Source organism: Gorilla gorilla, chromosome 19 (genome assembly GCF_029281585.2).
Source record: "Gorilla gorilla gorilla isolate KB3781 chromosome 19, NHGRI_mGorGor1-v2.1_pri, whole genome shotgun sequence".
Classification (NCBI taxonomy): domain Eukaryota; kingdom Metazoa; phylum Chordata; class Mammalia; order Primates; family Hominidae; genus Gorilla; species Gorilla gorilla.
Genome location: NC_073243.2, coordinates 17,602,662 through 17,626,737, shown reverse-complemented (window position 1 = coordinate 17,626,737; position 24,076 = coordinate 17,602,662). Strand labels below are relative to the sequence as shown.

Sequence of the window (24,076 nt, the reverse complement as noted above, 5' to 3'; positions counted from 1 at the left end):
GAAAATGGACAAATACATAAGCCGTTAACCTTTTAGTATGGGAGAATCCGGGGGATGTGCAGTGGGATCACATGAAAAGGAGACCGTACCCTGACTTTGGGATTTAGAGAATGATTTGAAACCGAAATGGTCTCTTGGTTGTGTTTTAAGGAATGAGTGGAGTGAGCCAGGTAGAAAGAAGAGTATTCCAGGCAGAGGCAGCAGCATGTGCAAAGAATACTGGGCAGAGGGGAACTGAAGAAGTGAAGCGTGCCTGGGGTGCAGTGGACAAGAGACAGGAGGAGGTGGGCTGGGGATGGTTATACTTTGTGGTGCTTTTTAAGGCCCACTGAGGAGTTTGAAATTTTTCTTAAGGGCGTGGTATGGAGGATTCTTGTGCCTTGCCCATCCCCATCCTCATCCACTAAAGTTTTATATTATTTTCTGAGACAGAGTCTTGCTCTGTTGCACAGGCTGGAGTGCAGTAATGTCATCTTGGCTCACTGCAACCTCCGCCTCCTGGGTTCAAACGATTCTCCTGTCTCAGCCTCCTGAGTAGCTGGGATTACAGGCTCGCACCACCACGCCCATCTAATTTTTGTATTTTTAGTAAAGACGGAGTTTCAACATGTTGGCCAGGCTGGTCTCAGAACTCCTGACTTCAAGTGATCCGCCCACCTCAACCTCCCAAAGTACTGGGATTACAGGCGTGAGCCACCGCGCCCAGCTGATGGTTAGGATTTTTAAGATTTTTGTTTTGTTTTGCATTGTTTGGAGACAGAGTCTTGCTCTGTCGCCAGGCTGGAGTGCAGTGGCTCTGTCTCGGCTCACCGCAAGCTCCGCCTCCCAGGTTCAAGAGATTCTCCTGCCTCAACCTCCTGAGTAGCTGGGACTACAGGCACATGCCACCATGCCCAGCTAATTTTTGTATTTTTAGTAGAGACGGGGTTTCACCATGATGGGCAGGATGGTCTCGATCTCTCTTTTTTTTGAGATGGAGTCTTACTCTGTCACCCAGGCTGGAGTGCAGTGGTGCGATCTCGGCTCACTGCAAGCTCCGCCTCCCGGGTTCACGCCATTCTCCTGCCTCAGCCTCCCGAGTAGCTGGGACTACCGGCGCCCGCCACCACGCCTGGCTAATTTTTTGTATTTTTAGTAGAGACGGGGTTTCACCATGTTAGCCACGATGGTCTCGATCTCCTGACCTCGTGATCCGCCCGCCTCGGCCTCCCAAAGTGCTGGGATTACAGGCGTGAGCCACCGCGAAGGGCCTAAGAGGTATATTTTTTAAACGGCCGAGCGCAGCGCCTCATACCTGGAGTCACAGCACTTCGAGAGGCTGAGGCAGGAGGATCGCTTGAGCCCAGGGGGTCAAGGCTGCAGTGAACCATGATCGCGCCACTGCACTCCAGCTTAGGCAACAGAGCAAGACCTTGTTTCCAAAAAAAACCTGTCACTCTGAAGCAGACCTAACAGATGTGTTTTTACAACATATCTAAAGGTACCTGGCAAGTCACAGACATTGAGTTAATATTTGTTGACTGCATGAGAATAATTTCTCTATTAAATGATATGCCAGGCCGGGTGTAGTGGTTCATGCCTATATTCCCAGCACTTTGAGAGGCCAGCGAATGGCTTGAGCTCAGAAGTTTGAGATCATCCTGGGCAACATGGAGAGACCCCTTCTCTGCTAAAAATACAAAAATGAGCCGGGCGTGGTGGCATATGCCTGTAATCTCAGCTACTCGGAAGGCTGAGGCACGAGAATCGCTTGAGCTTGAGAGGTAGAGGTTGCAGTGAGCTGAGATTGTGCCACTACACTCCAGCCTGGGCGACAGAGTGAGATCCTATCTCAAAAAAAAAAAAAAAAAAAAAAAAGGCCAGGTGCAGTGGCACACACCTGTAAACCCAGCACTTTGGGAGGCCAAGGTGGGCGGATCACCTGAGGTCAGGAGTTCGAGACCAGTCTGGCCAACATGGTGAAACCCCGTCTCTACTAAAAATACAAAAATAAGCCAGGCGTGATGGTGCGCACTTGTGATCCCAGCTACTCAGGAGGCTGAGGCAGGAGAATCGCTTGAACCCAGGAGGTGGAGGTTGCAGTGAGCCGAGATCGTGCCACTGCACTGCAACCTGGGCAACAGAGCAAGAGTCTGTCTCAAGAAAATAAAAAAGAAAAACAACAACAACAAAACGATATGCCATATAAAAGTGGCATGAGACTGGTAATTTACAAAGAACAGAAATTTATTTCTCATAGTCTGGGGGCTGGGAAGTCCAAGATCAAGGCCCTGGCATCTGGTTAAGGGCCCTTTTGCTGCATCCTCACAGGGTGGAAGGTGGAAGGGGGCAAACCCACTTCTGCAAGCTTTTTTTAAAACAGCAGCATTAATCCATTCATAAGGGCAAAGCCCTTGTGACCTAAACCTCTCCCACTAGGTCCCACCTCCTAACACTGTTGGCATTGGGGATTAGGTTTCCAACAAAGGAATTCTGGGGGACACATTCAGATCATAGCACATACCTAAAACGGAATTACAGAGAAATGAAAAGTAAAGGGATGCGCAAAAATAAGTAGGTAAATGAGAGTTCCCCCTAAATGAAATAAAGTAGAAAAGAAGGCAAAAAGCATCAAAATGGAAAATTATATGGATAAATAACTTTCAGTGAAGATGAAGACTTAGCATTTTGAAAAGTATAGAAATTTTAAAAAACATGTTTGACAGGGTATAGTGGTGCACGTCTATAATCCCAGCTACTTGGGAGGCTGAGGTGGGGGGATTATTTGATCCCAGGAGTTCAAGGCTGCAGTGAACTTATGATTACACCACTGCACTCCAGCCCGAGCGACAAGGCGAGACCCATCTCTAAAAACACTGTTTGACATAATTGGGAACTTTTTAAAAAATATTTCTAACTAGGTAGACAGAAATATACAGAGAACAGTGAACTTAGGGACTTTCAGAGGATCCATGAATGCCTTGAACACAATTAGATAAAAATACTATTTGTGTAGGATGTTTTTTCTTTTTTTTTGTTTTGTTTTTTTTGTGTGTGTGTGTGTGCATGTGTGTTTTGAGACAGAGTCGCTCTGTCACCCTGGCTGCTGGAGTGCAGTGGTGTGGTCTCAGGTCACTGCAACCTCCAGCTCCCAGGTACAAGCAATTCTCCTGCCTCAGCCTCCTGAGTAGCTGGGATTACAGGTGTGCACTGCCACACCCAAATAATTTTTGTATTTTTTAGTAGAGACAAGGTTTTGCCATGTTGGCCAGGCTGATCTCAAACTGCTGACCTCAAGTGACCCGCCTGCCTCGGCCTCCCAAAGTGCTGGGATTACAGGTGTGAGCCACCGCGCCCGGCTGGTCTTCACTTTTAATTCTAGTTCTCTTGCTGTTTTCAGCACATCTGCAGTTACTTCCCATGCTGAAGTCTTGAGCCCATCAGACTCACCTATGACGGTTGAAATAATCTTTTTCTTTTTTTTTTTTTTGAGACAGAGTCTCTCTCTGTCACCCAGGCTGGGGTTGCAGTGGCCGGATCTCAGCTCACTGCAGGTTCCACCTCCTGGGTTCAAGGGATTCTTCTGCCTCAGCCTCCTGGGTAGCTGGGATTACAGGTGCACACAACCACACCTGGCTAATTTTTGTATTTTTAGTAGAGACAGTGTTTCACCATGTTAGCCAGGCTGGTCTCGAACTCCTGACCTCGTGATCCGCCCACCTTGGCCTCTCAAAGTGCTGGGATTACAGGCGTGAGCCACCGCGCCCGGCCGAAATCATCTTTTTCATATTCGATTAATGTTGATAATGACCTCCTCTCATCAATCCCAAATGTTCTTTTATTTTTTGTGTTTTTGAGACAGGGTCTCACTCTGTTGCCCAGGCTAGAGTGCAGTGGTATAATCGTGGCTCACAGTAGCCTCAACCTCCCCAGGCTCAGGTGATCCTCTTACCTCAGCCTCCCAAGTAACTGGGACTGGGTGTGTGCTGCCACACCCAGCTAATTTTTTGTGGTTGTTGTTTCACTCCATCTGGTCTTGAACTCCTGGGCTCAAGTGATTTGCCTCTCTCGACCTCTGAAAGTATTGGGATTACAGGCATGAGCCAGCATGCCTGGCCAATCCTGAATGTTTTTAATGGCATCTAGAATGCTGAATCTTTTCCAGAAGGTTTTCAATTTACTTTGCCCAGATCTGTCTGAGGAATCACTATCTATGGCCTTAAAATGTTTCTTAAATAATAAGACGTGCAACCTCCGGCTCCCGGGTTCAAACGATTCCTCTGCCTCAGCCTCTCGAGTATCTGGGACTACAGGTGCACGCCACCACGCCTGGCTGTTTTTTTGTATTTTAGTAGAGATGGGGTTTCACCATGTTGGCCAGGATGGTCTTGATCTCCTGACCTCGTGATTCGCCTGCCTCAGCCTCCCAAAGTGCTAGGATTACAGGCGTGAGCAACCACGCCCGGCCTTGTTTTTCTTTTTTAGAGAGAGGGTCCCTGTTGCCCAGGCTGGAGTGCAGTGGTAGGATTATAGCTCATTGTAGCCTCAAATTCCTGGGCTCAAGCAATCTTCCTACCTCAGTCTCCTGAGTAACTAAAACAAAAACAAACATACACACACAAAAAAACAAAAAACAAAGACCACTGATCATAAATCACAACAAAGTTTGAAATATTGTGAGACTTACTGACGTGTGGCATAGAGACATAAAGTGGGCATGTGCTATTGGAAAAATGGCACCAATACACTTGCTAGATTTAAGATTGCCACAAACATTTGATTTGCTGAAAATACAATGTATATCCCATATACCCCCTAAATATATACCTACCATGTACCCACAAAAATTAGTAAATCTTGACTGGGCACAGTGGCTCACGCCTGTAATCCCAGCACTTTGGGAGGCCAAGGTGGGTGGATCACTTGAGGCCAGGAGTTTGAGACCAGCCTGGCCAACATGGGGAAACCCCATCTCTACTAAAAATACAAAAATTAACCTCCCAGCGACTCGGGAGGCTGAGGCATGAGAATCGCTTGAACCCAGGAGATAGAGGTCACGGTGAGCCAAGATTGCACCACTGCACTCCAGCCAGGGCAACAGAGCGAGACTCTGTCTCAAAAACAAAAAGAAAAGAAATTAAAAGTAATCTTTAAAAAGTTTTTTAAAAAGACTTGTTACAGGGAAGAAGAAATGTGTCTGTGAGGGGATGGGAAGAGGATACGGCAGTCTTGAGGAGACCTTCCTTGTTTTTCTTTTAGAGATGAGAGCAATGTGAGCCTATTTATAGTTGCAACTTCACATGGTTCGCAGGAACCTGTGGTAGACATAGGAGAGTCTATCTTGGTGTAAATGACCTGGCGGCTCCCAGAAATCTTCCCCCTTCCTGCTTAGGTAGGAGTTGTTGATGATTGTCTGCACTGGTAGAATGTTCTTCGCTTTTACAATGGTTTTTTTTTTTTTGAGACAGAGTCTCACACCGTCACCCAGACTGGAGTGCAGTGGCCCAATCTCGGCTCACTGCAACCTCCACCACCTGAGCTCAAGCAATTCATGTGCTTCAGTCTCCTGAGTAGCTGGAATTATAGGCGTGTACCACTACAGCTGGCTAATTTTTGTATTTTTAGTAGAGATGGGGTTTTACCATGTTGGTTAGGCTGGTCTCGAACTCCTGATGTCAAGTGATCCGCCCGCTTTGGCCTCCCAAAGTGCTGGGATTACAGGTGTGAGCCACAGCGCCCAGCCTACAATGGCTTTGTATTTAATTCTGTCAGTTGTATTAAAGAAGAATTACCGGGCTGGGTGTGGTGGCTGCCTATGATTCCAGCACTTTGGGAGGCCAAGGCGGGCGGATCATGAGGTCAGGAGATCAAGACCATCCTGGCTAACACAGTGAAACCCCGTCTCTACTAAAAATACAAAAAAATTAGCCGGGTGTGGTGGCACGCACCTCTAATCCCAGCTACTCAGGAGGCTGAGGCAGGAGAATGGCATGAACCCGGGAGGCGGAGCTTGCAGTGAGCTGAAATTGTCTCAAAAAAAAAAAAAAAAAAAAAGAAGAATCACCAAAATATAAACTCAACTAATGATGGAAAAGAAATGTCACACAAAACATTAGACCTTCAGTGGGTCAGAGTGTCACTTATTTGCTTAACTTCTAAGTGGTCTCTTAAGGGAATCAGGTGTTTTGGAAAGGGGACATTTCTAAGTTAGTCTTGTTAAGTATCAGTCTTGAGGGTGCCAGTTCCAGCTGTGTTTTTTTTGTTTTGTTTTGTTTTGTTTTTGAGACGGAGTCTTGCTCTGTTGCCCAGGCTGGAGTGCAGTGGCGTGATCTTGGCTCACTGCAACCTCTGCCTCCTGGGGTTCAAGCAATTTTCCTGCCTCAGCCTCCTGAGTAGCTGGGATTATAGGTGCCCACCACCACACCTGGCTAATTTTTTTATTTTTTATTTTTAGTAGAGACGGGGTTTCACCATGTTGGCCAGGCTGGTCTCGAACTCCTGACCTCTTGATCCACCCGCCTCGGCCTCCCAAAGTGCTGGGATTACAGGTGTGAGCCACTGTGGCCGGCCTTAGCTGTGAGATTTGATGTAATTTTCTTAGCTTTACTGAGACTGAATCTTCTCACCTGAAAAGGAGGGATGGGAGGACATCCTCATGAAGGTTAGCAGTAATGTGTGTAGAATGACTAGCATTCTATAGTCACTGAGTTCATGGTAGGTGCTCATATTGTTGTTAAGCCTGGTATAATTAAGGTGGCAAGGATTGCTACTCTGATATCTTGTTTTTCTTCCCTGCATGTCACTGCTTTGTTATAATCATATCTGACCATTGCAGTTAGATTTTAGTTTGTGTTTTTTCACAATAATCAGTTCCATAGGGACAGCCTGCAATTTAGTTCAGCACTGCCAGTTCAGCTTGAATAGAATGTGACACTTAACCGATTTGTTTTTATTTATTTATTATTTATTTATTTATATATTATTTATTTTTGAGATGGAGTCTGGCTCTGTCGCCCAGGCTGGAGTGCAGTGGCGTGATCTCGGCTCACTGCAAGCTCCGCCTCCCAGGTTCACGCCATTCTCCTGCCTCAGCCTCCCGAGTAGCTGGGACTACAGGCGCCGGCCACCACGCCTGGCTAATTTTTTGTATTTTTAGTAGAGACAGGGTTTCACCGTGTTAGCCAGGATGGTCTCGATCTCCTGACCTCGTGATCCATCAGCCTCGGCCTTCTAAAGTGCTGGGGTTACAGGCGTGAGCCACCGCGCCCGGCCCTATTTGCTTTTATTTTTATTTATTTTAACTGATTTTTTTTTTTTTGTGAGACGGTGTCTCGCTCTGTCGCCCAGGCTGGAGTGCAGTGGCGCGATCTCGGCTCACTGCAAGCTCCGCCTCCGAGGTTCATGCCATTCTCCTGCCTCAGCCTCCGGAGTAGCTGGAACTACAGGCGCCCGCCACCACGCCGGGCTAATTTTTTGTATTTTTAATAGAGACGGGGTTTCACCGTGTTAGCCAGGATGGCCTCGATCTCCTGACCTCGTGATTCACCCGCCTTGGCCTCCCAAAGTGCTGACATTACAGGTGTGAGCCACCGTGCCCGGCCAACTGATTTGTTTTTAAACCAAAGACCTAGCGTGGAAGGGCTTTATCATGCTGGGTAGACTGTACAATTTTTAGAACCTCAGTGACCATCTAAAGACTAGAAACCAACCTTGGAGTAACACTGGGAGGCTTTTGGCTTTTGTTTTTGTTGCATCAGGTTCGGCTTCTACAGGATTAGAATGATTGTTATTTTAACAATGGATTACAGAAATGTGTCTGTTCAAAATCCATCTGTAATGGTAATACTGTATTCATCAGTGGTAGAGCAGGAGTCATTCTGGGGAAATCGGCCATGAGCCTGTTGACAATAGGCTATTTTGGGAAGCTGGATGTGTTAAACAAACAACAAAGACTGAAAATGAATAAACTGCTGATTTTCACGTGAGAGCTAATTTTAGTTCCTGGGCCTCCCTGTGATCTCTGAAATGAGAATGAGAAAAGATCTTGCCTGTGTTCAGGATTTTTGAATGTCCCAGAGTGCTAACGTGACCTAGATTCTTAACTAGTGAAGTCGAGTGACTTGACTTTGCCCAACAAAAGTATTTTTGACACTCAGACTAGTGTCTGGATCTTTTAAGAAAAGAAAATAAACAACAAAGTCTAACAATCAGCTCTTCATTGGTGTTCACTTTATTTCCTTCCATGAAACCAGCCTCAGCTTAATGTCTTGTACTTTTTTAGGATATAGTTCCTTGTGAATAAATTGTGTGCTGTAGTTCATCATTTTGTAAGTTGAATATATATATATATATTTGAATAATAAGAATTGTTTATGTAAGCAACAACTTTCTTTGAAGGCCCTTGGAAAACATTAATTACACTGTTCTCTTGCTCAAAATGTCTCTTGAAGCTTTATGATGAGCCCTACAGCTGCAGCACTATCTTTTGGTGATTGCTGTCACTGTGTTACGGAGAGCAGGTATTCTAGAACCAAAGACCCGTTTTCTGGTTTTCAAAAAAGGAATTATTTTTTACTATACAGACATTATAGACCCCTTAATGGGAAAATTAGAGAAATATATTTTTCCTAACTACGTTTATAATGGTAATGTCACATACATACAAAAAGTCAGTTCTTTCACCCTAAAAGATGAAATTAGTCCGTAATCTCATCTTTCTAAGCCCTTGTCTTTATTCATACGTAGGAATTTTTGTGGTTGTAGTTGTAGTTACATACAATCATTCGTCTTCTTCTCCCCCATTTGACATTATACTGTAAGCATTTTGCATAAAGTTACAAAAGCTGTAATACATCCACCCAAGCGAGTACAGTGCAGTCATTAAAAAGAATAAGACTGGGCTGATCCACATACACTTGTATGAAGAGAGTTTACATATTTAGTTAAAAAAAAAGTGGAATTATGTAATTAAATATGTTTAGATAATACAGAAATGTGAGGTGAAGGAAGTCTCCACCCGACTCATCTACCCACCTGCACGCATATCGAGTCCCTACTTACCCTTCCAGACTTTTCCTCTGCATCTGTTTATACAGGGTCTTTTTGTTTTGTTTTTACAAGAATGCAATCAGAATGTACACATATACTTCTACTCAACTTCTTTTTCAAACGTAATATATTGAGGAACCCTTTTCATACAAGTATATGTAGATCAGCCTAATCTTATTCTTTTTAATAACTGTATAGGATTTTCTTGCATGGATATGTTATAGCTTATTTAGCCAATTCCATATTGGTTACTTTTAGGTTGTTCCTAAATTTTCTGTAGTACAAAACTTAAATTTAACAGTTCCTCTTTTATTACCAGACTTTTTTTTTTTCTTTTTAAGCTTCACTGAATTTAGGGTAAGTCACTGGGCATTGCTAGGAAATCGCAGTATTCGTTTTTTTTTTTTTTTTTTTTTTTTTTTTTGAGTCTCACTCTGTCATCCAGGCTGGAGTGCAGTCGCGTGATCTTGGCTCACTGCAACCTCCACCTCTCAGGTTCAAGCGATTCTCCTGCCTCAGCCTCCTTAGTAGCTGGGATTACAGGCACATGCCACCATGCCCAGTTAATTTTTTTTGCATTTTTAGTAGAGATGGGATTCCACCGTCTCTATTAAATGGCAATTGCAGTCGCCTGCCACCACGCTCGGCTAATTTTTGTATTTTTAGTGGAGACGGGGTTTCACCATGTTGGCCAGGCTGGTCTCAAACTCCTGACGTCAGGTGACCTGCCTGCCTCGGCCTACCAAAGTGCTGGGATTACAAATGTGAGCTACTGCGCCTGGCCGAAATCGCAGTATTCTTAACTATGCCTGGAAAGGGCAAAGAGGTGTTTGGATGACTAGATTTTTCTTTTCTGTTAGTTGCTCTTTAGTTAGCATAGGAATGGCATTTAAAAGATCAGCCTGAAGGCCCGGCTTCAAGCTGCTTTATGCTTGTAATCACAGCATTTTGGGAAGCTATTGCTTGAGGCCAGGAGTTCAAGACCAGCCTGGGCAATATAGTGAGACCCCTTCTCTACAAAAAATAAAAAAAATAAAAAAAATAAAAGAATGGAAAGTTTAGCTTGATTGATCGAGGTACAATTTCTTATTTTGCCAGTAGGATTTTGGATTCTTTGGTTAACTTAGGGTTATCAGTAATGGTTGTTTCCATTGTTTCAGGATCTGTGTTTTTGTATATTACTATCTAATTGCTTATTTGACCCATGAGAGTGTTTAAAAAGTGGACATTTTCTTCAATAAGTCTTCTGTATCAGAGAGTTGAAAAAGTGGGAAGGATGTCAGTACAGTACTTGAATAATAATTTAAGGCCACTTAATTTTTTTTATTGTTGTGAGAAATGCAACGTAGAATGTCCCATCTTAATCCAGTTTAAGTGTACAGTGTGTTAACCCTGTGCTTGTTGTTGTGCAGATTTCTAGAACCTTTTCATGAGTTAGACTACTTTAGATACGTTTACCTTAGAGTAGAATCATGCAGTGTTTGTTGTTTTTGACTCGCTTATTTCACTTAGCTTGATATCCTCAAAGACTTATCCATGTTCTAGCACGTGACAGGATTTCCTTTTTTTTGTTTTTTTGTTTTGTTTTGTTTTTTTGGTGGGTGGGGAACGGAGTCTCGCTCTGTTGCCCAGGCTGGAGTGCAGTGGCACTATCTCTGCTCACTGCAACCTATCCGCCTCCCGGGTTGAAGCGATTCTCCTGCCTCAGCCTCCCGAGTAGCTGGGATCATAAGCGCCCACCACCAAGCCTGGCTAATTTTTGTATTTCTAGTAGAGATGGGGTTTCACCATATTGGCCAGGCTGGTCTCAAACTCCTGACATCAGGTGATCTACCCACCTCAGCCTCCCAAAGTGTTGGGATTACAGGCGTGAGCCACTGCGCCGGGCTGGGATTTCCTTCTTTTTAAAGGCAGAATAGTATTCCATTTTGTGTATATACCACATTTGCTTTATCTGTTAATCTGTCAGTGGACCTTTAGGTTGCTTTCACCTCTTGGCTGTTGGGGTTAATGCTGCAGTACATATGGGTGTGCAGATATCTTTTTGAGGTCCTGTTTTCAAATCTTTTGAGGTTTTTTTCATTTTTTAGAGTTGAAATTGTCGATATTTAAGGTGTACCGCATGATTTTCATTTTATTTTATTTTATTTGAGACTGGGTCTTGCTCTGTTGCCTGGGCTGGAGTGCAGTGATGTGATCACAGCTCACTGTAGCCTTGACCTCCTGTGCTGAAGTGATCCTCCTGCCTCAGCCTCCTGAGTAGCTAAGATTATAGGTGTCTGCCACCACACCTGGCTAATTAAAAATTTTTTTTTGTAGAGACAGGGTCTCTTTTTGTTGCCCAGGCTGGACTTGAACTCCTGGGCTCAAGCAATCCTCCCGCCTCAGCCTCCCACAGTGCTGGGATTACAGGTGTGAGCTTCCACACTCTGCCCTCATTTAATCTTTAGCTGATTCCACAGTGGTTTCTAACTCTACCACTACCAAAGCAGCTCTTTAAAAGGTCTCCAGCAGCCTCATGTCACTGACTCTGATTTGCAGCGCTCCGTTGCCTTCTGAGCAGCAGGTCACTCTGCTGGTTGGTTTATCCTTCCTGGATACCCTCTTGCCTTGGCCTCCTCAGCACCACACTGGAAAACTGGTTTTCCTTCTTCCACTCTGGTGTTCCTTTGTCTCCTTGTGGAACTTCCTCTGTAATGACTGTGCATACAGCTATTAAAGGAGTTTTCAAAGCTTGCTCTACAGCTCTCTTTCCTTCGCACTTTATATTTTCTCCTTCATCGCTGTTATCCGTGCCAGGGCTTCACTTGTTTGTTTGCAAATCACTTACATGTTTATTTCTACACACCTCTTCTCTGGGCTCCATCTCCACTTAAATGTCTCAGATGCAGCTCAGATTTATATTTCTCTTCAAAAACGGTTCTCTGCCAGAGTTACTAACTTCAGTTAGGGTGGCACTGCCTATCCTGTTGAACAAGCCAGAACCTTGGGAGACTCATGTGAAACACAGCATCCCTTAGCTCACATATCATTTCGTTGCTAAATCTCACAAATGTTCTCTCCAAAATATCTCTAATTCCTTTCACTTTTCCCTATCTCTGCCATTGCTACCTTTATCTAGATATAGCCTTTTTTTTGAAACAGGATCTCTGTTGCCCAGGCTGGAGTGCAGTGGTACAATTTCGGCTCACTGCAGCCTCCACCTCCCAGGCTCAAGTGATCCTCCCACCTCAGTACCGCGCCCCACCCCCACTCCCCTGCCTAGAGTAGCTGGGAACACAGGTGCATGCCACCACACCACCACACTGACTAATTTTTGTATATTTTATAGAAATAGGGTTTCACCATGCTACCCAGGTTGGTCTCAAACTCCTGGACTCAAGCCATCCACCCACCTCAGCCACCCAAAGTGCTGGAATTACAGGCGTGAGCCACCACACCCAGCCTTTATGTAGCCTCTTAACTCAGGTATAGCAGTAGCTTCCTAATTAGAGCCTTTGCTTCCACTTTGTTCCAACTTTATTCTATACCATACCTAAATCCTTAACATAGAATATAATTTTATCAGCTGTGTGCAGTGGCTCACGCCTGTAATCCCAGCACTTTGGGAGGTCGAGGCGGGCAGATCATGAGGTCAGGAGATTGAGACCATCCTGCCTGACACGGTGAAACCCCGTCTCTACTAAAAATACAAAAAATTAGCTGGGCATGGTGGTACATACCTGTAGTCCCAGCTACTCGGGAGGCTGAGGCAGGAGAATTGCTTAAACCCAGGAGGCGGAAGTTGCAATGAGCCGAGATCGCGCCATTGCACTCCAGCCTGGGTGACAGAGCGAGACTCTGTCTCAAAAAAAAAAAAAAAAAAAAAGAATAGTATCCTGGTGTGATTATTAATAGTTTTTACTTTCACTTTCAGAAAAGTTTCACACTGGACATGATAAAATTATATGGTCACTCTAATTATAATGCCCTACATAATCTGGAACCTGCCTTCCTCCCCAGCTTCACCTTGAACTATATACGCTTACTTTGCTCTCTGCATTTGAGACACAGTGACTGTCTCTTAGTACCTGGAATGCTCCAGAAGTTCTGCCTTAGGGTCTTTGTACTTGGGGTTTGCTTTACCTAGGACCCTAGAATGCCACGTTCCCTTCCCCTCGTTCCTTCCTTTGTGAATTTTTCTTCCATTGTCAGTTCTTAGCTCAGTTGTCTGTGCAGGGAAGCCTCCTCTGACCTTCCTAAGGCAGATCCACTAATTAGAGGGGGTCAGTAGTATCTTTTACCTGTCTTTTATAGCATTTGTCGCAGTTATAGTTTTACAGGTATTTAAGTGATTTCTGGATAATACCTATCCTCCGCCAGACCGTCCGCTTCAGAAAGGGAGGGATTGTCTGTGTTTGCTTACTGCAATATCCCTAGCATTTTTCGTAATACCTGGCACATAGTTGACACTTAATAACTATTTGTTGAATGAATAAAGGAATATATGCCAGCTGTCACAGTTTCTTAAAAATTCTGACCTATTCTGTATACCTCAGTTGAACAAAGTAGTGCTCAAAAGAAACATTTTTATATTTCACTTTTAAAAGTAGAGTAGCCAAGTACCCCAACTTTGTTTACAATTCTACTATTTACAATAGAGTAGAGCAGTGGTCTCCAACCTTTTTGGCACCAGGGACCTGTTTCACGGATGACAATTTTTCCATGGACCTGTGGTGGGGGAGGGGTGATTTCGGGATGATTCAAGCGCATTACATTTATTGTGCATTTGTTACCTTGTATTATTTCATGTAATGAAATAATTATACAACTCACCATAGTGTAGAATCAGCTTGTTTTCCCGCAGCTTGTTTCCCCTCAGCTAGACGGTCCCATGTGGGGGTGATGGGAGACAGTGACAGATCATCAGGCTTTAGATCCTCAAGGAGTGCTCAACCTAGATCCCTCGCATGCGGCGTTCCCAGGAGGTTCACACTCCTGTGAGAATCTAATGCTGCGCTGATCTGACAGGAGGCGGAGCTGAGGCAGTAATGCGAGCAATGGAAAGCGGCTGTAAATTCAGATGAAGCTTTGCTTGCCTCTTACCTCCTGCTGTGCGGCCCAAGTCCTAACAGGTCAGGGACCAATATCAGTCCATGGCCCAGGGGTTGGGGACTCCTGTAATAGAGGGTGCAGCCCATTAGCCTGTGAGTTGTATAAGGCTTGCAGTTATTATTTATTGCCCATATTAATCTTAAGAATCAGATCCATTTCATATGAAAACATGGATCACTGGTTTTGTTTGAAAGTATTAGAGAGCTGACAAAACCGGGCTGGCAAATCCACACGACATTAACTACTTAGAACAGAGTGGTGGTCACCAGGCGCGGTGGCTCACACCTGTAATCCCAACACTTTGGGAGGCCGAGGCAGGCAGAACGCCTGAGGTCAGGAGTTCAAGACCAGCCTGGCCAACATGGTGAAACCCCGTCTCTATTAAAAATACAAAATTAGCCGGGCATGGTGGTACATGTCTGTAGTCCTATCTACTCAGGAGGTTGAGGCAGAAGAGTCGCCTGAAGCCGGGAGGTGGAGGTTGCAGTGAGCCGATATTGCGCCATTGAACTCCAGGCTGGGCGACAAGAACGAAACTTCGTCTCAAAAAAAAAAAAAAGAACAGAGTAGTGGTCATAACCTTTGAAATGCTCATTTGTGGCATCTGGCATAGTGCTACTAAAAGTGGTTATTGAACTGGAGTGGTTATTGAACTGGCTGCTTAACCACAAACTATTTGTTACTGTCCACAGAGATGAGGACCTTGTGCCGTATGTTTAGGTTACCTCACATTTCTTTGGTTTAATTGACTTTTTAATGTGTTGTTTACATTCTGGCACAAACTTTTTATCTTGTCAGGGACTGGCATTTTGAGTAGTACCAATAGCTATTCCTTATAAATATTTTGAAACCCCTGATTTTCACAATTACTTTGAAATGCCAGTGCAAAATAGCAATACTTTTGTTACTGTTTAGTGCCCTTAGATAATACTCTTTATCAAGCTTATTTTATAAGTAAGTTACTAAGTTTCTTTAATAGAGATTTTCTGAAAACTTTTTTCTCCTCAAATTCCTTTTACCATGAAATTTTACGTTTGAGATGTTAAGCCTTTGAACATAGACATGGGATATTTTTCCTTTTGTGTGTTTAGCAGTGAAATTTAGTTAATAGGTCAGGCGACCATTCTCGAGTTAAAGACACGAATGTGTTTGAATGCCTTAGCATGGTACTTAGATGTGAACTGCTTCGTCATATGTAAAACTTGACTTTCATTCCTGTGTCATTGAAGAAAATGGAATTGGCCCATTTTTCTCACACACTTGACTGATTTCACAGGAATAAAATATTCTTGTTAGAAGTAAAACTGAAGTGCTTATAGATTTTATACCTTTTTATTGCTCATCATTTATCTTGTTGATCCTGAGTTTATACTGCTTTTAATCGAGTAAGAAATACAAAGATAGTGCAAATCTTTTTTTTTATGTGAAAATTGATTGAGGCCATTGCTGTGCTATTGAGTAAAGCAGAAATGTGTTCGTGGTTGTTGCCCCCGGATTAACCCTCTTTTATTAGCCCCCATAAATGACAAACTTAATACATATCCAATTCTGATGTCTAAGAATAAACTTAATACCCCTTTAAATAGACTTAATGTATTTTAATGAGACTTTTAATTGCTAGCATATATTTATGCAATAAACTTCTGCTTCCACTGTCCTATAGAAGCTGTTCTTTAAAGCCAACACCCACAGAAATGGAAAGTCAGTCACTTTTTAAAGTTATTATTCTCTTGACCTCCATCAGCATTTTATATTTTTAACCCATTCTACATAGTTGCTCATTTAATCCTTTTGATCCAAAAATTAAGATTGTCTGTTGTGAAATAACTCCTATTTTCATTTTTATTTGTAGTTGTCTGGGATACTTTTGGTGAAGCTTTTGTTTTCAACCTTTGGCTCATTTTGTTTTAGCCGTAGTTTTTGTTTAAAACAGTTTATTGTAATTAGTTGGTTTTGGCTTTTGTAATCTAATCTGAGAGTATTATGAGTTTACTATTTACATTCATTTCACGTTCATTTTATATCATGCTTTGTTCTTGTTGCTTTTATTTTTTTTTACACTATATGATCTGATTTTCACCTACCTTTCCTTTACTGCCCCTGATTTTATTTGATTATATTATTTATCTTCATTCTTCTAGTGTTAATATTATTATTATTATTATTTTTTGAGACAGGGTCCCACTCTGTCACCCAGGCTGGAGTGCAGTGATGGGATCTTGGCTCACTGCAGCCTTGATCTCCTGGGCTCAAGTGATCCTCCTGCCTCCTGCGTAGCGGGGACCGCAGGCTCACACAACCACCATACTCCACATTCACCTAATTTTTGTACTTTTTGTAGAGACGGGCTTTCGCCATGTTGCCCAGGCTGGTCTCAAGCTCCTGAGCTCAAGCAGTCCGCCCACCTCGGCCTCCCAAAGTGCTGAGATTACAGGTGTGAACCATTGGGCCCAGCCAGTTTATCTTCCTAAATGCGTGCTTCTATCTCTGCTGCTTAGTTTATCAGCCTTAAATGAAGTCTTTTGACCCTGTGTATAAAAGCTGAGGAACTCCCTCTCCATTTCCTGTTTCCTGTCCCGAATTTCGATTATGTGTATGTTGTCATGGTTTGTAAACACTTACATTTTATTATGTAGCCACGGTTCACAGGTGTTTTCATCTTAGCTCTCTGGTTAAAACGGCTTAACTGCTCAGTGCCAGTTGTTTTGCTATACAGTAAGTCCTCAGTTAGTGTTGCCAGTAGGTTCTTGGAAACTGCGACGTTAATGAAATGATGTATAGCAGATCCTCTAATAATGTCATTTCCTTATAAGTGATGAGAAAAAAATTGATTTTGTTATGTATGGTTTCGCTTAAAGTCAAAGAACCTATTGTCAATGTTAAGTGAAGACTTACTGTAGTTCCTTAATTTATCTCAATTGATTAACTTTTTCCATTAGGAATTTCTTCACAAAGAGCTCATGAAAACTCTACTCCTTGAGTTCCTGTATACTCAAAATGTTTATCTGTTGTCATTATAATCAAAGTAAGTTTGGCTGAGCATAAAATTGTGTCACACTTTTTTTCCTCTAAGGGCTTTGTAGTCAGTGTTCTTTTGTCTTCTACTACTGAATGGTGCTGTGTGGACATCTAAAGGCAGCCTCATGTACCCTACTGCGTCCCTAACCCCAAAACCAATTGTTTAGCTTATTTGCCTAGATAGCTAAAGGATTCTTTTTTTCTTGTAAGCCTTAAAGTCTGGTAATTTTTCTAGGTGTTGGTATTTCTAATTCTGTGTCTTTTCCTAGGAACATAGTGAGCCTTCTATTTCTGGAAAGTTACCTTGAATCATGTCTTTGAATATTTCTTTATTCTAATCCTTTGGTTCTCTTATTCAGAATCCCCAGTTATCTGTGAGGGAGTCTTCATTATTAACCTCTCTTATGTTTACTACTTTTTCTTTACTTTTTAAAACTTCTTGCTCCTTTCCATTTCATTTGTTTATTGAGATATAGTTCATGTACTATAAAATTCACTGTCATAACTTAGTGGTTTTTAGTATATTGACACTTGTACAACCGTGACCACTATCTCATTCCTGAATTTTGTTTAATTGTGCCTGCTTTTTTGGGTCTTGCTTGCTGTATCCCTTTCTCTTCTTCTCTGTATTGTTGAAGCATATAATATCAGTTTGTTTCATAATTAGGGGTATTAACTTTGGTCACTTCGTTAAGGGGGTATCTGTCAGATTTCTTCATTTTACTGTTATTTTATCCTTTCATAATCTTATAATTGATATCATTATCAAGGTAGTTATAATTTGTGGGGAAGTACGTTGTGACTGTGTAAATATCCTGGGATTTTTTTTTTTTTGCCATTGTTTCTTTTTTTTCTGAAACATGGTCTCACTCTGTCATCCATACAGGAGTGCAGTGGCTTCATCTGGGCTCACTGCAACCTCTGCCTTCCAGGTTCAAGCAATTCTCCAAACTCAGCCTCCTGAGTAGCTGGGACTAAAGGTGCATGTGCTACTATGCTTGGCTAATTTTTGTAATTTTTGATAGAGATGGAGTTGCACCATGTTGGCCAGGCTGGTCTTGAACTCCTGACCTCAAGTGATCCATCTGCCTTGGCCTCCCAAAGTGTTGGGATTACAGGTGTGAGCTGCCGTGCCCAGCCCAATATCCTGTTTTTCAACAAACTTTTACTCATTATTTTTAGCATCCATTGATAATTCTTAATTGAAACAATTATAAGCATGGCGATTGCCAAATGTAATTATCTAACTCTTTCATTACTTCTACATTTAAGGATGGACTCATGTATTGTATTCTATGGTCTGTAATCCTTTATTAGCCTTCTTCATTCACATTGACACAGATTTGGCCAAAGGGAGCCCCATCAAGCAGGGTCTAGTGTACTTCTGATTTGTTCCTATCTTCCTTTCAGCATGTCCTGTTTTCTAATACAATAAAATGCTTCGGGTTTATCTTGTACTTCCCTTTCCAATTCTGGAATAACCATTTATCCAAGGAACTCCGATTCCTTTGGGGAGTACTATTTGGAAACCAAGGTCTGGCACTCTAGGTATGCTCATAGCGATGGGAACGTCATTGCTTCTAGGCTCTGGCTGTGTCTCTTCAGAGTCCACTATAGTCATCCTGTTTCTGTCTGCTGTAGATTATATTAAAGTTTCATTCTTCATCCCTTCCATTTTCCTCCCTATAAGTTAGTGTCTGGAAGCATTCTTAGAGGTCAGAAGAAATCATTATATTCAGGTATGGAATGCAATTTTTGTATAGATAACAAATCTATATTCATGAAATCTGATTCTGCCCATCATCCATCTTTTTGCAAGGTCTTTTCCTGTGAAAGGTATGTTTTTTCTTTTCTTTTCTTTTCTTTTGAGACAGAGTCTCTCTCTGTTACCTAGGCTGGAGTGCAGTGGCACAGTCTCGGCTCACTGCAACCTCTGCCTTCCTGGTTCAAGTGATTCTCCTGCCTCAGCCTCCTGAGTAGCTGGGATTACAGGCATGCGCCACCATGCCTGGCTAATTTTGTATTTTTAGTAGAGTTGGGGTTTCTCCATGTTGGTCAGGCTGGTCTCGAACTCCCAACCTCAGGTGATCCACCCACCTCAGCCTCCCAAAGTGCTAGGATTACAGGCGTGAGCCACCGTGCCCTGCCAAGGTATGTTTTTTCTGAACAGTTTTTTGAAAGAGTAGGTCATGTTATCTAACAACCACTGGCTGTGTATTCTTTAATATGTGTTCAATTGTGTTGCTGTATGTTTGGCATCATATAACAGAAGAATAAAGAATTTTTCATCATATCAGACTGGAAGGTAATGGAAATGTTTACTGTTTGTTTATTCTGTTTTCAGTAACTGTTTCAACAGTTCCATGTCTATAATTTGCTCGACAAATATTTAATGACTACCATTGTACTAGGTCATAATATTCCTCATAGTCATAAAATACCAGCAAGAAGGACCCTTAGCCTGTTGAGTCAAATTGCTTACTTTTTTTTTTTTTCCTCAAGGTGTAGTCTCCCTCTGTCACCCAGCCTGGAGTGCAATGGCTTGATCTTGGCTCACTGCAACATTTGCCTCCCAGGCTCAAGCGATTCTCCTGCCTCAGCCTCCTGAGTAGCTGGGATTATAGGTGCCTGCCACCATGACCGACTCATTTTTGTATTTTTTGTGTTGGCCATGCCGGTCTCGAACTCCTGACCTCAGGTGATCCACCCACCTTGGCCTCCCAAAGCGGTAGGATTACAGGTGTGAGCCACCGTGCCCGGCCAGTCCTTTACTTTTATAGGTGGAGAAACTGAGACCTAAGAACTGAAGTGACTTACATCCATGGCAAATTGATTGCAGAGCCAAAAGTGGAGTCCAGATCTCCTAACTTCCATACTAGAACATTTTTGCTGTGGGGAGTGGAGAGAGATTGGGTTGATGGTACCTGCCTGAAGTTTCCATGGTTGCTGGGTGGAAACAGCACTCTTCCTTCTGTCTTGGCACTCAAGCATCCCGATGGACATTGAATTTTTCCATTGATTGGTCATTTGATGACCAGGCAGGGGAGCAGAAAAGGAGATAGTCCAGACCAGAAGCTGTTTGAGGATGTGTTGTTGCCTGACCAGACACCTTAAGGGCGGAATTCTAAGTAGTTTCAAAACTCCTCCCTTTCATAGCCCCATCTACTGACTTTCTGCTTTCTTCAAAGTGCTCTGTTGGCCAGGTGCAGTGGTTCACGCCTGCAATCCCAACACTTAGCCTGAGGCGGGAGGATTACATGGGCCCAGGAGTTCAAGACCAGTTGAAGCAACATAATGGGCTGGGCCCTTTTCTCTACGAAAAAAAAAAAAAAAAAAAAAAGCTGAGTGTGGTGGTATGCACCTGTAGTCCCAGCTACTTGTGGGGCCGAGGCAGGAGGGTCACTTGAGCCTGGGAGGTTGAGGCTGCAGTGAGCCATGATCACACCGTGCATTCCAGTCTGGGAGACAGTGAGGACCTGGCTCAAAAACAAAACAAAACAAAACCCACAAAAACCAAAAAAGACCCTGCTCTGTTTATAAATAAGGTCTGTTGATTTTCTTTTTTAATATTTTCAGTTTAGCAGTATTTTGACATCAACATAGTTATATTGGTACAAGTTTCTTAAAAAGTTAAATACAAGTATATCTTATGATCCATTCCTGACTGTCTACCCAAGAGCAGCGAAAACGTATGTCCATACAAAGACTTGTATGTAAATGTTCATAGCAGCATTGTTCGTGATGGTCAACAATCCATCATGACCGTGATGGAAACAACCCAGATGTTCAGGAACTGGTGAATGGATAAACAAAATGTAGTTATTCTTACTATGGAACATTATTCGCCCATAAAAAGAAGTGAAACACTGACAAGTTACAAAATGGAGGAACCTCACAAACTTGTGTTAAGTGACCAGAAGACCTCATTATGATTTCAGTTACTTGAAATGCCCAGAAAAGGCAAATCTATAAAGACAGAAAGTACATCAGTGGTTGCCTCAGGCTAAAGTTGGAAATGAGGAAAGACATGCAAATGGTCATGAGTTCTGCTTTTTGGGGTGATAGGAGTGTTCTAAAAGTGGGTTTTGATGATGGTTGCACGACTCTGTTAATATACTAGAAACTTCAATTGTACACTTACAGGTGAATTTTATAGTATGTGAATTATACTTCATAAAGCTTTAAAAAGTTACATTTAAAATTTGATGTCTGTAATATTTGTCATATTTAAGTATCTTATCCTGTGTTCATTATTAAACATTTTTATACTGACTTCTTTCCACTTTTAAGTAGGATTTTCAAGGAATGCTAATGTCAGATGATGTTGATGGTAAGAGTAAAAACAGCTAGCATTTGTAAAATAGTTATTATGCACCAGACATTATGCTAAGTACTTCTCAGGTCATCTCACAGTAGCATTGTGATATTGGTATTACTGTCCTCATTTCACAGCAGAGGAAACACTTTCATAGAGGTAAATGACTTGTTCAAAGTCACACAGTAAGGAGACAACCAGACAGGAATTTGAGCCGAGTCATTTAATCTCTGTGCTCCATATACGGATATGCAGTGTTTTTGGTGGAGGATTGTACTGCTTTTCATAAGCTGTGGCTGTGTGAAACACTCATGTGTATATGCCACTGGCATGAGTGCTCTGCGTAACTATGTGTGATCTCTCTGGGAAGTTCAGATGGGTATTTGGTTCCGCCTATTTGCCATAGAGCTTGTACAACATAGTGAATCTTACTAATCAGTTTTACTTCTTTTTCTTTATTCCTCAGCCTTAATTTTAAAGACCCCGAAGCAGTCAGAGCTCTGACTTGTACTCTCCTAAGGGAAGATTTTGGACTTTCTATTGATATTCCATTGGAGAGACTAATTCCCACAGTTCCCTTGAGACTCAACTATATTCACTGGGTAGAAGATCTGATCGGTCACCAGGATTCTGACAAAAGTACTCTCCGAAGAGGAATTGACATAGGTATATCGTTTTAAATTCTTTTTTGGCTAAACATAGTTTTCATAAGTTTTGCAAGATCAAATTCTTTGTAAACTTTTCTACTGGGTATTTGTTGTTGTACGAAAGAAGCTGGCTACAGATACAGGTTGAGCATCCTTAATCCGAAAATCCAAAATGCTTCAAAATCTGCAGCCTTTGAGCACTGATATGCTGCTCAAAGGCCATGTGCATTGGAGCTTTCCAGATTTGGGGGTTAGGGATGTTCAGCCTGTAAATATAGTGCACGTATTTCAAAATCTGAAAAAAAAAAATTGAAATCCAAAACACTTCTCATCCCAAGCATTTTGGATTAGGGATCCTCAGCCTGTATTACCGTTCTTTTTTACTACACCTGGCCTTTTCTCCCACTGATTTCTCTTGAAAAGGGATTGTCAGTCCAAACAGGGAGCAAGAGGTTAAGGGAAGTACAAAATGAAAATGAGGCTCTTATTTATATAGCTTTTCATTTTATTTTTTTTAATTTAAAAATTTTTTTATTTTGAGATGGGGTCTCGTGTTGCCCAGGTTGGTCTTGACTCCTGGGCTCAAGCAATCCACCTGCCTTGGCTTCCCAAAGTGCTGGGATTACAGGCATGAGCCACTACGCCTGGCCCTATTTAGCTTTTCAGATTACCACTTTGATGTCTGTGTCTGTTGGGCTTTATTTTTACTCTGGATTATTTGATGTCTTTGTATTCTGATTTTTTTTTTTTTTTTTAAACGGAGTTTTGCTCTTGTCGCCCAGGCTGGAGTGCAATGGCACGGTCTCGACTTGTTGCAACCTCCGCCTCCCGGGTTCAAGCAATGCTCCTGCCTCAGCCTCCGAAGTAGCTGGGATTACAGGTGCCTGCCACCACCCCTTGGCTAATTTTTGTATTTTTAGTAGAGATGGGATTTCACCGTGTTGATCAGGTTGTTCTCAAACTCCTGACGTCGGGTGATCCGCCTGCCTCGTCCTCCCAAAGTGCTGGGATTACAGGCGTGAGCCACCATGCCCAGCCTCTATTTCTAACTGAGTAGAATTAATAGCAGTCCTAATTTCTAGATAGTAGTAAATGTTTAACTTTGATATTTGCATGCATTTTCAGCCCTCATCCTACATGATCTTTTCAGCGGCATTTATTGATCCCTCCTTTCTCTTTTGTTCACTCTCCTTCATTGGCTTCCATGACACCAGATTGCTGGTTTCCTCTTTCATTTCTTTGCACTGTTCTCCACTTTTCAGGCATACCTTCCTGTAGCTGACCACTAGATACTGGTATTCCTTGCATAAGGCTCAGCCTTTAGCTCCTTTCTCACTCAGCACCCTACCCTGGTAATCGCATTCACTTCTATGACGATTTCCCACCTCCATGCAAATAAATCACATATTTATATGTTCCTCCAACTCAGATTACTTTCCTTGACCTCCAATCTCATATATATGAGAAACTTGGATTTCTGAAAAACATCTCAGACTTGCTAAGTCCAAGACCAAACCCACACTCTGTTTCCCTAATCCTGGTTCTCTTTGTTTCTTGTTTTAGTGAGTCTACCATAGTCCACCCCGTGGTCTTTGATACTTGCTTCTCCACACGCAGTGAAAAAATGTCTGTCACTGTTTCCTGTTGACTTTCTCTCTTAAATACTTCTGAAATCATCTACTTCTCTCCATCTCCACTGCCATCCTAGCCAAGTCATCATCTCTCACCTTTCTGCATTTCTCACCTCTTCTGCTTCTCAACTAGTTTGCTTAAAAAGCTTGACAGCCTAGTTGGTACTAATTTGATTTTAATTATGCCCCAAACCCTCTAAAATAGCACTTGGGGATAGAGGAGGTTAATGGATTTTAATTCTTCACAAGGGGCACTACCTAACTGCAATCACATCCATTCTAATTAGGGTTTTATATAAATTCTTCCCCCAGACTCCATCAGTTTGCTCTATAATTCTACGATT

General features: G+C 42.5%; 1 protein-coding gene across 3 annotated transcripts in view; it reads left to right on the top strand.

The window, feature by feature from the left end:
• METTL16 (methyltransferase 16, RNA N6-adenosine) overlaps window positions 1–24,076 on the top strand; it is a 94,039-nt gene that overhangs the window by 10,819 nt on the left and 59,144 nt on the right. For all 3 annotated transcript variants that reach the window (XR_010131686.1, XR_008673113.2, XM_004058258.4), the window contains exon 3: window positions 21,921–22,120. Coding sequence is in view for 1 of the 3 variants with exons in the window: in XM_004058258.4 (XP_004058306.1) it covers window positions 21,921–22,120 (200 nt within the window). In the remaining 2 variants the exon portion in view is untranslated. The remainder of the gene's footprint in view (window positions 1–21,920; window positions 22,121–24,076) is intronic.